The sequence below is a fragment of the Hyperolius riggenbachi genome, chromosome 10, assembly GCF_040937935.1.
Source record: "Hyperolius riggenbachi isolate aHypRig1 chromosome 10, aHypRig1.pri, whole genome shotgun sequence".
Classification (NCBI taxonomy): Eukaryota; Metazoa; Chordata; class Amphibia; order Anura; family Hyperoliidae; genus Hyperolius; species Hyperolius riggenbachi.
Genome location: NC_090655.1, coordinates 217,476,212 through 217,492,641, shown reverse-complemented (window position 1 = coordinate 217,492,641; position 16,430 = coordinate 217,476,212). Strand labels below are relative to the sequence as shown.

Genomic DNA, 16,430 nt, shown 5'->3' with positions numbered 1-16,430 from the left:
TAGCACTGATTGGAGGAAGCTGGTGGAGGCGGGGGAGCGAGGTGAGTGATGGCTGGAAGGGGCAAAAGGAGGCAAGCGACAATCAGATTGTCGCTAGCTTTGAGGGGGGACAGAAGAACCCAGTGGGGACTGACACCAGAAGGACACACAGGCATATCATTCGGCAGAGAACATGCCTCTGTATTCTATAACCTATATAACTATCCGCATTGGGTACACTTTAAGGATTCTGAGTTGATGCAAATTTGGCAGGTTGGGAAGTGACCAGATCAAATGCAGCAGCTGATTAGTTTGGTGCAGTGCCAGGCTGCATACATTTGCATCAACATGAAGCCTGTCATTGACCATCCCTAGTGTGTGCAGTCAGCCAGTTAGTGGTATTTAGGATTTCTATAGTGCCAGCATCTTTCCTGGCACGTATTATGTTTCAATGAGGCCTCCGGACAGGAAACTTGTGCTTGAGTATAGAGATTATGGAAAAGAAGCTAAGGGCCCTTTTACACTTCATGAATTGCAGTGCGATTTGGATAATAGCACCGTTGCAAAGCTGGAAAGAAAAAAAAAAGTAAGATGGAACTTGTGGTGCACTTCCAGGATTACTGCAGAAGTTGCACGGTAACGCTCTGCAGCTTCTGCGTTACCCGGAACACTCCCATCACTGCGCAGCCATTGTGTCATGTCCCATTGCTTGTAATGGCCATTGCCACGCGCTGCAGGTAGGCGGGAGTACCAAATGCCGTAATTGTAAAAGGGCTCTTAAATGTCTACTTGCATGCAAATGTACAGAGCTTGGAACTGGACCAATCGGATGCATTTCCTGTCAATGTGGGTTGAGCCACTTCCAAGCTGCCTAAAACTTGCATTTCAGACAGAATTATGAGCATGTTATTGACTGTCTCTTCTGTTCTTACTCCTGCTGGAAAATGCTAATGACTACGGTCAGACCCGGATCATCCACAAGGCAAACCTAGGCAGTTGCCTAGGGCCTGGAGAGAGTCTAGGGGCCTGGAGGAGGCTAGCCCCCACCAGATCTTAACCTGCCTGCTCTGTGATGCCCCTCATGTGCTGCTCTGCAAGACCTCCCCACATAGCAACAGAGCCAGGCTACTGATGCCTCTGCTGTTCACTGGCACCTGAAGGATGGAGTCCCGATGCTGCCAGGCAACAGTCCTCATATGTGTGCACTTTAAAGAAAACCCAAAGAAAACTAAAAAAAAGAGTTTCACTTACCTGGGGCTTCTACCAGCCCCTGCAGCCACCCTGTGCCTGCGCCATCACTGAACAATCCTCCAGTCCCCAATAGCGGCTAAGTTTCCTCAGAAACCTGCTTCCAGGAGCGCGATCAAGGTGCAGTGGCCATCGACTGGCCAGTCGGTGAAAAACAAAACGTAGCCTCTGCGGGGGACGGGAGGATCGTTGAGTGACGGCGCAGGCACAGAGCGGCTGCAGTGGGCTGGTAGAAGCCCCAATTTAGTGAAACTTTTTTTTGTTTGTTTTTAGTTTAGCTTGAGGTTTACTTAAAGGGAACCAGAGAGGATGGACTATACATACCTGGGGCTTCCTCCAGCCCCATACGCACGGATCGCTCCCACGCCGCCGTCCTCCGCTGCCTGGATCTGCCGCCACCGGGTCCCGTCATTGCCGCGAGTCGGCAAGTAGGCCGGCGGACGCGGCCAATTCTCCGCATCACCGGGTGCTCTCCCCATACAGATACGCATGTGGCTGAATACTGCGCAGCCGCATGCGTACATGTATGGAGGGAGCCCCTGTGATGCGGACAATTGGCCGCGTCCGCCGGAAGTGACGGGCCCGGTACCGGCGGATCCAGGAAGCTGAGGACGGCGGCGTGGGAGCGATTCAGGCTTATGGGGCTGGAAGAAGCCCCAGGTATGTATAAAATCTTTGCCCTTTTTCACCCCTCGTTCCTCTCTGGTTCCCTTTAAACTGAATATACACTTTACAGTTCTGTCAGCTGAATGGATCATTTGTGATTGTTTAGTGAGGCAGTTTAGGGACAATTAGGCCTTCACATTATAAATCACCAGCGCTATTGCAAGCGATGACCGATTTATAGAGCCCTTTTCAAATCGCTTTTCCCTGCGCTTTGCACTTAGAAAAGTGCTTTTCTAAGCGCTTTGCTGAGCAATCAAGATTTTAATTTCCTGACGTCAGTCAGCAAGTAAACTCTTTGACCCAGAAATGAATAAATATAATGGGGTTTATTCACTATAACAAATAGCAAGCCTTATCAGCGTTAGTACGCCTTATCACAGTTAAATGTCATATCAGAGTTAACACGCCTTATCAGAGTAGCGCTATGAAGTTATGCCTGCTAATTGGCAATGCCGAGAGCTCCACTCATCCTGCCCTGAGCCCCTGTGGGTCCAATCACTTTAAAGGACATTATCCCCACACTTTTATTGGCCCAATAGGCTGCTTGTCAAGTTTCCTGTCAAGTGACAGACAGCCTATTGGGCCAATCAAAGTGTGAAGATAATGTCCTTTAAAGTGATTGGACCCGCAGGGACTCAGTGCAGGCCGAGTGGAGCTCACGGCATTGCCAATTAGCAGGCATAAGTTTGTAGCGCTTGCTATGCTACTCTGATAAGGCATGTTAACTCTGATAAGGTGTGTTAACTCGGATAAGGCATGTGAACTCTGATAATTATGATTTATTCATAAAAGTGCTCGGGAAATAGCAATTCAGAGCACTTTTTTTTAAACACTTTGCGATTTCCCTATACCTTCCATTCTGCAAAAATGCTCAGAAAATGGTACATTTAGCGCATTTGCGATTTTAATAAAACTGAAACTCTCACATTTGAACACTCTCATAGGAAATCATTGCACAAGCACTTTGGCCTAGTGCACACCAAAAACCGCTAGCAGATCCGCAAAATGCTAGCAGATTTTGAAACGCTTTTTCTGTAGCGTTTCAGCTAGCGTTTTGCGGTTTTGTGTAGCGGTTTTGGTGTAGTAGATTTCATGTATTGTTACAGTAAAGCTGTTACTGAACAGCTACTGTAACAAAAAACGCCTAGCAAACCGCTCTGAAGTGCCGTTTTTCAGAGCGGTTTGCTGTTTTCCTATACTTAACATTGAGGCAGAAACGCATACGCAATCCAAAATCTGCAGCAGCCCGGGAGTATGCGTTTCTGCAAAACGCCTCCCGCTCTGGTGTGCACCAGCCCATTGAAATACATTACCCAAGCGGATCCGCTCCCACAAGCGGATCGCAAACTGCAGCCGAAACGCTCTGGTGTGCACTAGGCCTATTAGAGCGATTTTTATTTTTTTGACTGAGGCGCTGAGCTGTTTCCAGACCCCCAATTGCTTGTGCTCCTGTTTGATTGCCTGAGGAAGCGGGATAATCCCGTGAAACGCGTAGCACCTAGGAGCACCAATAAATTGCCGATTTTTCGACTGAACATTGTGTTTTATATTGGTTCTTGGTCTGTTGGATGGGTGGTGAGTACGTCTCCCCCCAATTTTTAATCTTAGCATTGTTTTTACTCTTTTTGGCGCTTCTGGACCTCGTCCTTATCACATAATCCACCTATGGTGGCAAGGAATCTTCCTACTTTCTATCTACAGAGAGCGACATCTTATACCTGAGTGGGGTCAGGTTCTAATTCTCCCCACTGGCATATGGAGTGGTTGCCTAGGGGCAACCCGTGTTTGTGAGTATAACTTTTTTCAATTAACTCATTTTTGACTGTTTTGAAATACCGCACCATTTGGGCTCTCGGTCTTTTGTTTTTGTTTTTGAAGTGCAGCTACTGTAACAAAAAACGCCTACCAAACCGCTCTGAAGTGCCGTTTTTCAGAGCGGTTTGCGGTTTTCCTATACTTAACATTGAGGCAGAAACGCATCCGCAATCCAAAATCTGCAGCAGCCCGGGAGTATGCGTTTCTGCAAAACGCCTCCCGCTCTGGTGTGCACCAGCCCATTGAAATACATTACCCGAGCGGATCCGCTCCCACAAGCGGATCGCAAACTGCAGCCGAAACGCTCTGGTGTGCACTAGGCCTATTAGAGCGATTTTTAAAATCCCCAGCACTTAAAAAGAAAATCGAAAACGCTCATATGGTAAACAGGCCCTTACTGTTTCATGTTCATTCTTCCTTACCCAGGGAAAGAAGACCCAGAAGAGGCTCATGTACAAGGCTAATAACCGCAGGGATCTGGATGGTGAAGAGGACCTGTCTGAAGAGCAGAGCAATGTTGGGGTTGGTATATCTTACTTCTGTTGTATCTCCATTTAGCTTTATGTGGATTTTTCCTGCTTGGAATAAGGCCAGTCAATCAACCAGCATCAGCAGCCCCAATCTACATGACAGTAGCATCAACTTGGAGTTATTAGCTTCTCACTGACCCTCCTTATTAGATGCATGTTCCTCTATCTTATGTAATGATTGGACACCCATAAGGCCTGGAACTCACTACAAATCGCAAATCGCTATATTAATGAGAATTTTGTAAGCAATTTCTTGAGCGTTTTCAGGCAATTTAGGTAGCGATTTTAAAAAGTGTACGTTTTTTGCCAGCGATTGCGTAGTGATTTGCGATTAGCGATTTTAATTCTGATTGGTCCTTTCAATGTATCATAATTTTAATTACAGTTTGCATTACATTTAAAATCGCTCTCAAATCACTAGATGTGTAGAGATTCATGAGCGATTACGCCAGCGTTTACATACTTTACATTGCAAAAACACAAACGCCACCAAAATGCTGCATGTCCTGCGATAGCGATTTGGCTAATCGCAATTGCTCCAGTGGAATTTGACCCATCCATTAATATTAGCTGAGCATTTAGGGAAATCTCTAGCATTTTGAATCGCTCCCGAAACACTCACAAAATTGCTGTAGTGGGTTCCAGCCCTAAAGGAAACCAGAGCTGGCATAAATTAAACATTTTATACATACCCGGGGCTTCCTCCGATGGGGCTGGAGGAAGCCCCAGGTATGTATAAAACTTTTAATTGATGTCAGCTCTGGTACACTTTAACTAAGAGGGATATGGAGGCTGCCATATTTACATCCTTATAAAGTGAACCCAGGGCCGGCCCGCTCATGAGGCGGGGTGAAACGTTTGCCTCAGGCGGCAAACTTCTTAGGGAGGACCCGCCCATCCGTGGGTGCGGGGGGGGGGGCGGCCGCTGAGCCGGAGGGGTAGCGGGCCGGATGGGGGTATTGGGCCTAGCGGTGGGGAGGGGGGTCGGAACCCCCCCTCCCTCGCCTGGGTCCCCCGATCTGCGCTCCCCTCCAGCTGTAATAGGAAGCTGCCGATGCCCAATAGTAAGAGGCACGGGCGGGGAGGACTCACCTTATCCGCGTTCCAGCATGCGCTCCACTGGCGTCACTTCCTGCATCGCCGTCCACTTACATTACAGCACCATTTTTAGCACCAAGGGCATCTCAATAGTACATTAAACATTTGACTCATTAATTCGAAAAAAAAACAATTTGACCTCTTCTTCTTACCTTTTAAAGTTTAGCAGAGACCCTTATTATCCTACTTCTGAGGCCGGCCCAACCGCAGACATTTCAGGCACATAAGGACTGCTGTAATTATTGTACTGCACAGAGCGAACAAAAGGTTTTGATCAGCATGGGGGGGGGGGGGGGCAGAATTGAACACTGTGCTTCAAAGGGATTACAAAAGTCACAGATGCTATCTTCACACCTTCTCCTGGATGAATAATGGGCATCTAGAAGGGGAGGGGGGACATGGCAGCTTCTATGGCTATCAGAAACTAAGAAACAAAAGTGTTCCCTTTAAACAATGCAAATTGCCTGTCTGTTTCATGACACACTCTGTTTCAAGCTCTGCAGAGAGGAAATAGATAGAAAAATTGAGCTACTGAGCTGAAGTTATTCTCAGCAGCACAGGGGGAAGGTGATTACAAGGGATGAAATTTGGGGGGTCTGGAGAGAGAGGAGACAGAATGGGATGCACAGGCTTTACCAGCCGATTGCCACCAAATCTCTCTAAAGGCTGGGACCCACTTGCGCGTTTTCGGCAGCATTTTGGAATCGCAGACAATCGTTGGCGATTCCCAAAAATGCTCTGCCATTGAAAGTGGAGGGAATCCCACTAATGTGATTGTGATTTGGGGTAATTGCAATCGCAGGGCATGTAGCATTTTGAGCGCGTTTGCACTCAATACTAAGTATATAAGCACTGCAAAATTGCTTTTTTGTAAAACAGTATTATAATTGAACCAATGGTGTCTGAGTTTCCCGCTTCCATCTGTAGCCCCGCCCCCTAAAGGACGAGGTCACAGGTGCTTCTCTGATTGGTCCTAGAGAAGCACCTATAACCTTTAGGGGGCGGGGAAACAGACAGAAGTCAGACACCTGGTAAGTGTAATTAAGTTTTCTTTAAAAAAAAACAAAAAAACAGCTTTTAAACAGATTTTAAAGCACTGCAGCGATTCCTAGTGGGTTACAGGCCTAAAGCCATAGAGAAGTATTGCACACAAGATGCTCAGCTGGGCATGCAGAGAATGCTTGTCACACTGTCACCTATAATGATCACAGCTGCTGTAGCCTCTGCCACTCGTAGGGAATTGCAGCAGCACAAGCCACTGAGAGGTGCCTTTCTGAATTGCAGGTGACGATTCCCATGGACATCAGTGTGAAGATGACACTGGAGCAGTTCCAGAAGCAGAAGGCTGCTATACAGGACTTCCTGTACACTCTCCTTTCTCCAGGCCAATCACAAGGTGACTATACTGCATGGAGTACCTGGTAGACTGAGTATATTTGCCTGATCTCCCTGTTATAGTAACATTCCCTATAAAATACTGACTGCAGTGCTAGTGCTTCCCTAGGGACAAAACTGGGCAGTTGGCCCAGAGCCGGATAACAGCTTCCCCATGCTAATATTGGTCCCCATGCCCTGATTCGCTACAGAGCACTCGCAGATTAGCGCTACCTCCTGTGTCCTGTCTACATCCCCGAACACTGGCGCCTGTGACCCGGCGGCATGTCAAGTGAGTAGTTACATGCCAGTGGCATGGAAGGACACAGGAGGCATTGCGCTGGCCGGACAGGTGACTGGACCGGACCAAGTACCCTGCAGCAAACTGGGCCTGAGGAGAGACTAGGGGGAGACTAGGGTGCTGTCAATTGGCTCTGGGGCATTATACTATCGGGGGGAGGGGGGAACAAAGGGGCCACCTAATGCTACATCTGAGGGAGGGGGTCAGGGTGGCTCCATGGTAAAAAAAATATTCGGAGACCCCCAGCTCTGACTGACAGACTTAGTTGTAATACCAGTGAGTTAGATGGTTTGGACGTGGCACACCTTGCCGTTTGAAGTTGGGTGCATAACGCAATACAATGAGCAAAAATTGGTTAGCACACCATTGGTAAATTCCAGAAGTAATGTTGACACATGCATTGAGGAATAAATACTTCTGCAATTTACCAATGCTGCACTAACCACTCTTGGACTTGCTAGTTGTAATAATAATTCTCCTTAGACTTAAAGGGTCACTTAAGTCAACCCCAAAAAATGAGTTATACTCACCTGGGGCTTCCAATAGCCCCCTGCAGCTGTCTGGTGCTCACGCCGTCTCCCTCCGATCCTCCTGTCCCCGCCGGCAGCCACTTCCGGTTTTGGCGACAGGAGCCGACAGGCTGGGAATGCGAGTGATTCTTCGTGTTCCCGGCTGCAATAGCGCCCTGTATGCTGCTATATTGTATATGATATATGCTATAGCAGCATACAGGGAGCTATTGTGGCCGGGAACACGAAGAATCACTCGCGTTCTCAGCCTGTCAGCTGCTGTCACCGAAACCGGAAGTGGCTGCCGGCGGGGACAGGAGGATCGAAGGGAGACGGCGTGGGCAGCAGACAGCTGCAGGGGGCTATTGGAAGCCCCAGGTGAGTAAAACTCATTTTTGGGGGGATGAATTAAGTGTCCCTTTGAGAGTCCTTTCACACTGAATCCATTCCATCGCATCAGACATATTTCTACATTAGTTCACATTATGGTGGGGCCCGTCAGAGTCATGTGCACATCTGCAGTGAAGCATACTTTCATTGTACTGTATGATCGCATCACATGCCAAATGCACTGTGCAACTTTTCTGCACTGCATCTTGCATAGTGTGAAAGGATCCCAATTCCCCTGGAGCAAGTACACATAATGGGAACCGTCAGGATGCCTCATCAGCAGACTTGTTCCAGTTGAGGCTGGGCACACAGGTGGCGTTGCCTGAAAGGCTTTGTTTTGTTGCATATGCGTTTGTTCTTTTTATATGCGTTTTCATTTCGCACAAGCGTTTTTCTTGCATTTTAACGCGTTTGCGTTTCGCACATGCAATTCTCAAATGCGTTTTGTATATTTTTTTGTATATGTGTTTTTTATGCAAATCACTAGGACGTCAACAGGAAGCGGAAATACATCAAACTTGTTTTTTTTTTTTTTTTTTTAAACGCATTAAAAATGCATACAAACCGCTATACCTCTGCATCACCATTGACATACATTAGGTGCGTTTTAAATGCGTTTTAGAAAAATATGAAGCATGTACAGCGTTTTCTAAAGCGCACATTGCTGAAAGCGAACGTATGCATTTTTTCATGTGTCCCATTGACTTACATTATGCGCATTAACCCTAGCGTTTCTGCCTAGTGTGTTCCGACCCTCAGCAATTTTCGAAAGCATTATATTGAAATGCCCTGCATTTATCTTGTGCACACTGATAGTCCCCACATTTCAGCCATGACAGGTATTCCTAATGCTAGGTGCACACGATATGATTTTTTGGCAGATTTACCAGCCAGATCGACTATTTCCAACAGGTCCGATCTGATTTCCGATCGATTTTCCATTGACGTGAACAGAAAATCGATTGTAAATCAGATTGGGCCTGTTGGAAATAGTCGATCTGGCAGGTAAATCTGCCAGAAAATTGTATCATGTGTGCCTAGCATTAGAAGCATTGTCTTTATAGGTTATAAAGGGAATTTTGTAAAGGCTCCAGATCCTGCAGGACACCGGCTTTCATGCTAACACACACTGGGGATGATTCACTAAACCATGCTAACTCATAGTTCGGCCGCGCTAGCATTTTGCGCACATTATAACGTGCATAACGGTTTCCACGTGCAAATGCAAATTTTTGCACACAAAATACAAACATTTGCGTGTGTGCGCGAAAACCGTTACACACGTTATAATGCAGGCAAACCGCTAGCGTGGCTGTGCTGTGAGTTAGCATGCTTTAGTGAAACATCCCCAGTGTGTCTGAGACCCCATTGCACACAGTGATCAACATGTTATCTCTGACATTCCAGGAACAAAAATAACATCGGTGTATTTAGTCCTGATTTTATCTACTTTCGGATATCTCTTGCAAAACTCAACTTCAGACTAAAGGTGGCCATACATCTAGCGATTTGGCTGTACGATCGACTATTCGATGCGATCATTGTATAGAACTGAGAGAAGATTGAGTGTGTTCCAGTATTGCCAATTGATAAAAAGTGGCTGATTTGATGTGGAATGGACGTGCTTAGTTGATGGAGCAGGATGCAAGATATTGGACTACCGCAAAGGAATCGGCTTCTCTTCACAGGTCATTCCATCGTCTCGGAATTGATTTGTGCATTCAGAGCATGGAGACACAACATCAGTCAAATCAAATGTGAAGGTGAATGGCATAGGATATCTTTTGCAGTGTGTGGGGTACTAGTCGATCAACAATACTGAAGTCGATCCCTCAATAAACTCAATCGCTTTGTCGATTGATTCAGAATCGCTAGATGTATGGCTACCTTAAAACCTGTAAGAATATTTTTCAGCCAGTCTGCTTTCCTAGCAGCCTTACCTTGCCCCGGTGTCTGTGGCAGTACTGAAATGCTGAGTGCCACCCATCTGTGCCCGCACTTCTGGCCAGTGGAAGAGTGGAAACACCCCCAGTGATGTTAGCCTCTGAACCAATGCAGTGGCCTCAGCACAGTCATGTGGGGGGTTTGCTCTAAAGGCCCTTACACACCAAATACGTTGCATTGCAGCAGTAAGAATAAAAAAAGTTGCACCACAACAAAGTCCCAAAAAGTCGCGTGCGGTACAACGCTCAACTGAACAATTTTGGGCTTCAATTTCCCCTCTATATAGGCTCACCTGACCCTTAAAAATGTGCAAGCTTCATAAAAGGCGCATACGTACCATGATTAAAGGTCATATTATTTTTAGGCAAGCTTGTGTTGCCATTTGTTAACATTAGTGAATCATGGCGCACATGGATGCATAACGCATGGAAACTCTGCATTAGGTTGTAAAGCACCAGTTTGTTGCAACGCAGTAGGTATGAGCTGCAAACAGAAAAAGTTGCATTGCGTTAGTGCATCAGTTTCAATGCGATTTAACGCTACTTGATGCATTTGATGTGTAAGGGCCCTAAACTGGAGAATTCCAGTCTATCAGGTAGTCCTCTCTTGTCTGTGCAGTGATCCCAGTACAGAGTGGGTGCTGGGCTATGATGAGCAGGAAGAGGAAAAGCATGCACGGCTGCTCTATGGGGAGGGGAAGAGGAAAATTGTGCACCTGTGCTCTATGGAAAGGGGAAGAGGAAAAGCATGTATCGCTACTCTATGGGGATAGGGAAGAGGAAAAGCATGCATCGCTACTCTATGGGGATAGGGAAGAGGAAAAGCATGCATTGCTACTCTATGGGGATAGGGAAGAGGAAAAGCATGCATTGCTACTCTATGGGGATAGGGAAGAGGAAAAGCATGCATTGCTACTCTATGGGGATAGGGAAGAGGAAAAGCATGCATCGCTACTCTATGGGGATAGGGAAGAGGAAAAGCATGCATTGCTACTCTATGGGGATAGGGAAGAGGAAAAGCATGTATTGCTACTCTATGGGGATAGGGAAGAGGAAAAGCATGTATCGCTACTCTATGGGGATAGGGAAGAGGAAAAGCATGTATCGCTACTCTATGGGGATAGGGAAGAGGAAAAGCATGCATCGCTACTCTATGGGGATAGGGAAGAGGAAAAGCATGTATCGCTACTCTATGGGGATAGGGAAGAGGAAAAGCATGTATCGCTACTCTATGGGGATAGGGAAGAGGAAAAGCATGCATTGCTACTCTATGGGGAAAGGGAAGAGGAAAAGCATGTATCGCTACTCTATGGGGATAGGGAAGAGGAAAAGCATGCATTGCTACTCTATGGGGATAGGGAAGAGGAAAAGCATGTATCGCTACTCTATGGGGATAGGGAAGAGGAAAAGCATGCATCGCTACTCTATGGGGATAGGGAAGAGGAAAAGCATGCATTGCTACTCTATGGGGATAGGGAAGAGGAAAAGCATGCATTGCTACTCTATGGGGATAGGGAAGAGGAAAAGCATGCATTGCTACTCTATGGGGATAGGGAAGAGGAAAAGCATGCATTGCTACTCTATGGGGATAGGGAAGAGGAAAAGCATGCATTGCTACTCTATGGGGATAGGGAAGAGGAAAAGCATGTATCGCTACTCTATGGGGATAGGGAAGAGGAAAAGCATGCATCACTGCTCTATGGGGAGGGGAAGAGGAAATCATGCATTGCTGCTCTATGGGGAACTAAAGAGGTAGTCATGCTCTATGGGGATAGTGAGAGGAGCATTGTGCACTGTATACTATGGGGAGAGGAGCATTGTGCACTGCATACAGGTATTCCCCAGTTAACAAACGAGATGGGGACTGTAGCTTCATTCTTAACCAAATCTCTCCACAAGTGGAAATGCTGTGCCATCTCTGTCCCCTGTACATGTAAAGAAAAAGGCACCTGGAAAAGGCCACAGGCTACTGTCTCTAGTAGAATATCGGTAAAATGACAGATATTCTACGACTTCATTCCAATTGTAGCCAATTGCAGGAGAGGCAACAGGGGACATATGTGAAGTAATCAACTGAAAGGATCATGAGCCACTGTTTTATTGTTCAATGCTGCAATAAGCCAAGAGGTAGGTAGGTGTCTGTATCTTATGTTATACCCGCTCACTTATATCCTTTATGATGATGTGGCCATTTCTTCTTCCCCTTTCTAGATACACAAGAAGAGAGAGGACAGTCAGATGACCAGTGAAGCTCTGCGTCTGTCCATTTGGGGTGTGCCTCCACGACTATCCTTTCCAGTGTTAGTCATGTCTAGGAGAACTCATGGAAAAGCATGTGGTTTGATCAGCTGATAGATTTGTAAAGCTCTGATTTCCTGTGATCACTTCCTGCTTTAGCAAATGATTGTGAGTAACAAATAAGAGATTTGCATATCACCTGACCAAACTGATCACATGCTTCTCCATGAGTTCTCCTAGATGTGACCATCACTGCTCCTATCTCTATAATCTCTTATAATATGAAATTATTCAATAAACTAGATGTTTGCAAGCTGCAGATCTGTGTGTTGTGGTATATTAAAGCGGACCTGAACTCAACTGAAAAGTCCGGGAACACGCTAACCACCTGGGAAGAAATTGGGATCCAGTTGGTTCCCCTTTAGCCCTGGTTCAACCCTGGGATCGCAAAATGCAAATCACTATAGCCTGTGGAGTGTGATTGCATTTTTGCTGCACATGTGGCTTTATTTTGCAGCTATTGCAATTTTCAATTCCTGTTCCAGAGAATGAGAATGGCGTTCTAACGGCCACCAAAATGTTGCATGTAGTGCTCTTTTGCGATATACGCACATCACAGGCACTACAAGGATTTACCACAGTGCTTTGCTGAATACCGGCCATCAGCATAGAGCAGAAACGCTTCTCACCAAAAGCATCCCAAGTGTGAACTGACCCTTGAGAATAAGAACTTAACTGATGAATACAAATTGTTGCAACCCAAGGAGTAGAACTCAGGGGTATATTTAACATGATTTAAATATACAGCCAATTTCTACTTATGGCCTCCTCCTCCCCACAGCCATACCAATCCTCACCAAAAAGGTACAGAGCATAGATGCGCCAACACAAAAAAAAAAAATCTCCAGGCTGACAATTGCCATTCTGGAAAACACCAATTGCACTAGCAAAAACCCGGCAATGCAATTTACATGTTTATTGCCGTGCTGTTGCTTTTGGCAAAACGGGCATGATAACATTTTTGGACTGAAAAGTGCCTAATACAAAAGTGCCCTAATTAGTTGTTCTCTCCTTAAGATATTTTATTATATTAATGTTTGGCAGAGTACTTGGCGGTTTGGAGAGGGATGAGGGAGATAGGTGGTCATAATGGGTACCACTCTTACACCCTCAAGTAAAAAGTCCGGGAACACAACGACCACCTGAGAAATAATTGGGATCCAGTTGGCGTCCACCCCCCATGGCAAAATGTAAATCACAATCGCCTATGGAGCGTGATTGCATTTTTGCTGCGCTATTGTGGCTCCATTTTGCAGCAATTGCGTTTTTCAATTTTCGTTCCAGAGAGTGAGAATGGCATCCCAACTGCTAACAAAATGTTGCACACAATGCACCTTTTGCGATAGCCATTCCTCTCCTAAGTCCATGGTTTTTGCACACTGTATAAAACGCCTTATGGCATCACACACTGAAAAAACCCTGCAAGATTACACTATTAGCCCATCGTGCTCGAAAAGAAGACCAGAAGATGGTGAGTATGACAAACCCTGTAACATGCATACAGACAAACAATGACAAACATTTAACCTTTTAACGACCACTCCACACAAATTGGCGTGGACATGGCGGCAGCCCCAGGACCGCTCAACATCCTGGGACGGGAATTTGCAGAAGATCATGTGTGTCGATGCGCGCGCATCTCCACTCGACACAGCTGTCCCCCTGGGACCCACCAGAGTGATCGGCTGTCATAGGCTGATGCCTATGACAGCCGATCATGGTGAATGGCTGCCAGGGGAAGGGAGGGCGGGGTTTGTACAAAATTAAAAAAAATAGATAAATGTATTCAAAAAATAAACATACTTAAATACATTAAAAAATATATATAAACATGCCGGTGGTGATCAGACCCCACCAACAGAAAGCTCTGTTGGGAGCAGAAAAGGGGGGAGGGGGAAATCACTTGTGTGCTGAGTTGTACGGCCCTGCAACAAGCCCTTAAAGCTAAAGTGGCTAAGGTGTGTGTGTGTGTGTGTGTGTGTGGGGGGGGGGGGGGGGGGGGGTTATAGGTAAAGCCTGTGGTCCTTAAAGAGACCCTGAAGCGAAAAAAAATATTATGATATAATGAATGGTTGTATAGTACGGATAATTACTGAGCATTAGCAGCAAAGAAAATATTTTCATTTTTTTATTTTCAGTTATATAATGTTTTTTATAACATTACATCATTCTCTAATATTTGCAGTTTACACACTACTCAGCATTCTAAATGATTTTACAGAGCAGGCCTGTGAACTATTGACCTGTCCTCTGCAGAGAAAGATAATACAATGACTGACAGTTGAGATAACAAGCTTCAGAACACAAAGCTCTCTGTGACTTTGAAAGTGGTGGAGCTCAATGGCTCTTTTGCATAGATAACAACTGGAGTTTCTCTTAACTCTTCCTGTACTGGAAACAATATTAGACTTATGTCTCTGCTCCTAATGTTTTATTTCTTAGCTGTACTACACATACAAATCATGATATCATATTTTTTTCGCTTCAGTGTCTCTTTAAGTGGTTAAATACTTTACACATAAAAAGGACCACAATGTGAGCTGTGAAAAATAGTTGGTTGGCATCTGCGAATAGTACCGATCCTTATGGCATCACACACTGAAATTAAATCAGCCTATCAGCCCGTCACGCTCCTAATCAAGGTGCGCCGGACCACAAAGCCATGAATGGGACAAAAATATAACAAAAAAGACAAACCATATAACATGCATGAAGACAAACAATGACAGACATACAAATACTTTACATATAACAGGCCAACAATGTGAGCTGTGAAACATGGTTGGCATCTGCGAATAGAGAGTACTGATCCTTATGGAAATCACACACTGAAATTAAACCATCAGCCCGTCGTGGTCCTAACCAAGGGGTGCCGGACAACAAAGAGGTGAGTGTAACAAACAAAAATAGCCATCTTTTAAAATTTAAAACTTCCTCTGCAACAACCTATGGCCGCCTTCTCCCCAATCGCCATAGCCATTCCTCTCCTAAGTCCATGTTTTTTGCGCACTGTATGTAACGCCTTATGACATCTTACACTGAAAAAACCCCGCAAGATTACACCATCAGCCCATGGCGCTCCTAAGGAAGGGGCGCCGGACCACAAGATGGCGAGTATGACAAACATTTAACCAAACAAACAAACCATGTAACACGCATAAAGACTAACAATGACAGACATACAAATACTTTACATGTAGCAGGCCAACATTGGGTTAATTTATTGATCGGGAAAATACAACGTTCAGTATTTTAGACTAGAAAAATGTTCACAGGTGCGGCAAATTACCAAAGTCCATTGACAAAAACCTTTGCGGTAAAAGCTCGTTACAACTGTTCCGTGCAGTGAGGGCATTGCGAGGCATCCCGACATCCCTTTAGATGTACTTGTATTGTTATACTGCCTCTGCTTGCTCTGAATCTGTCTATTAGTCTTTCTTAACAGTCTATTAAATTGCCACAGCTTAGATTAACTTCCAAGAAACTTTACACATGCCTTGCTTGGGTGATTTTCCCCACTAGCTCCTAACTGGTACCCAAGAGGTTAAATAGCCACACAGCCTAAGGTATTCAGGGGATGCCTGTTTTTGTTCCAATTTCGCTCTGCTGCTGCCTGGGGGGTTTAAAAGCTTGTCCCACCAGTGAACGCTGCAGATCCTATCAGATTCCAACACTCAGACTTGCAGGAGACAGGAGCTGTTTCTATTGGCTCCCTGCTCCTGTCAGTCACAGCTGCCTCTGCTTCTGCTAGTGAGTCACGCTCCCAGCACAGTCTCCTCGCACAAACTCCACATTATTATCACCACTTCAAAGCAGACGGTATTGCTTTGTGGCTTTACCGCTTGTTGTCTGCTTTATGTGCTGACATTTACTGACATGTGTTGAGGTAATTACTGCACAAGTCTTTAATTTACCTCACTGCTCGGTAATTTTAGCTTTTCATGCGGTAACAGAGTTTATGAATTGACATTTTCGTGCTGTGACTGAAGTCAGGGCCCATTCACACTAGAGCACTTTACTAGCGATTTCAGCATCTCTGGAAAGCGCTAGCATTTCAAAAAGCGCTACAACACTGTTTAGCCAATGGGTTTGTTCACAATTAAGCGATTAGTGATTTGCTGAAACGCAAACTCGTTACATGCAGCATTTTCTGGGCGATTCAGAGTGATTAGCGCTTCAATGTTGACAGCTCCTAATGGACAGCCCATAGCTAGAAAACCCAAAACGCTTACAAAACACTCCTTGTACAATGTAAAAACTGCAAAATCAATAGCAAAAA

General features: G+C 45.5%; 1 protein-coding gene across 5 annotated transcripts in view; it reads left to right on the top strand.

Annotated features, from left to right (window-relative positions):
• GHRL (ghrelin and obestatin prepropeptide) overlaps window positions 1-12,410 on the top strand; it is a 40,091-nt gene extending 27,681 nt beyond the window's left edge. For all 5 annotated transcript variants that reach the window (XM_068256042.1, XM_068256038.1, XM_068256040.1 and 2 more), the window contains 3 exons: window positions 4,135-4,230; window positions 6,621-6,732; window positions 12,065-12,410. In XM_068256042.1, coding sequence (XP_068112143.1) covers window positions 4,135-4,230; window positions 6,621-6,732; window positions 12,065-12,102 — 246 coding nt within the window. In that variant the 3' untranslated portion in view covers window positions 12,103-12,410. The remainder of the gene's footprint in view (window positions 1-4,134; window positions 4,231-6,620; window positions 6,733-12,064) is intronic.
• Window positions 12,411-16,430: the final 4,020 nt, after the last annotated feature.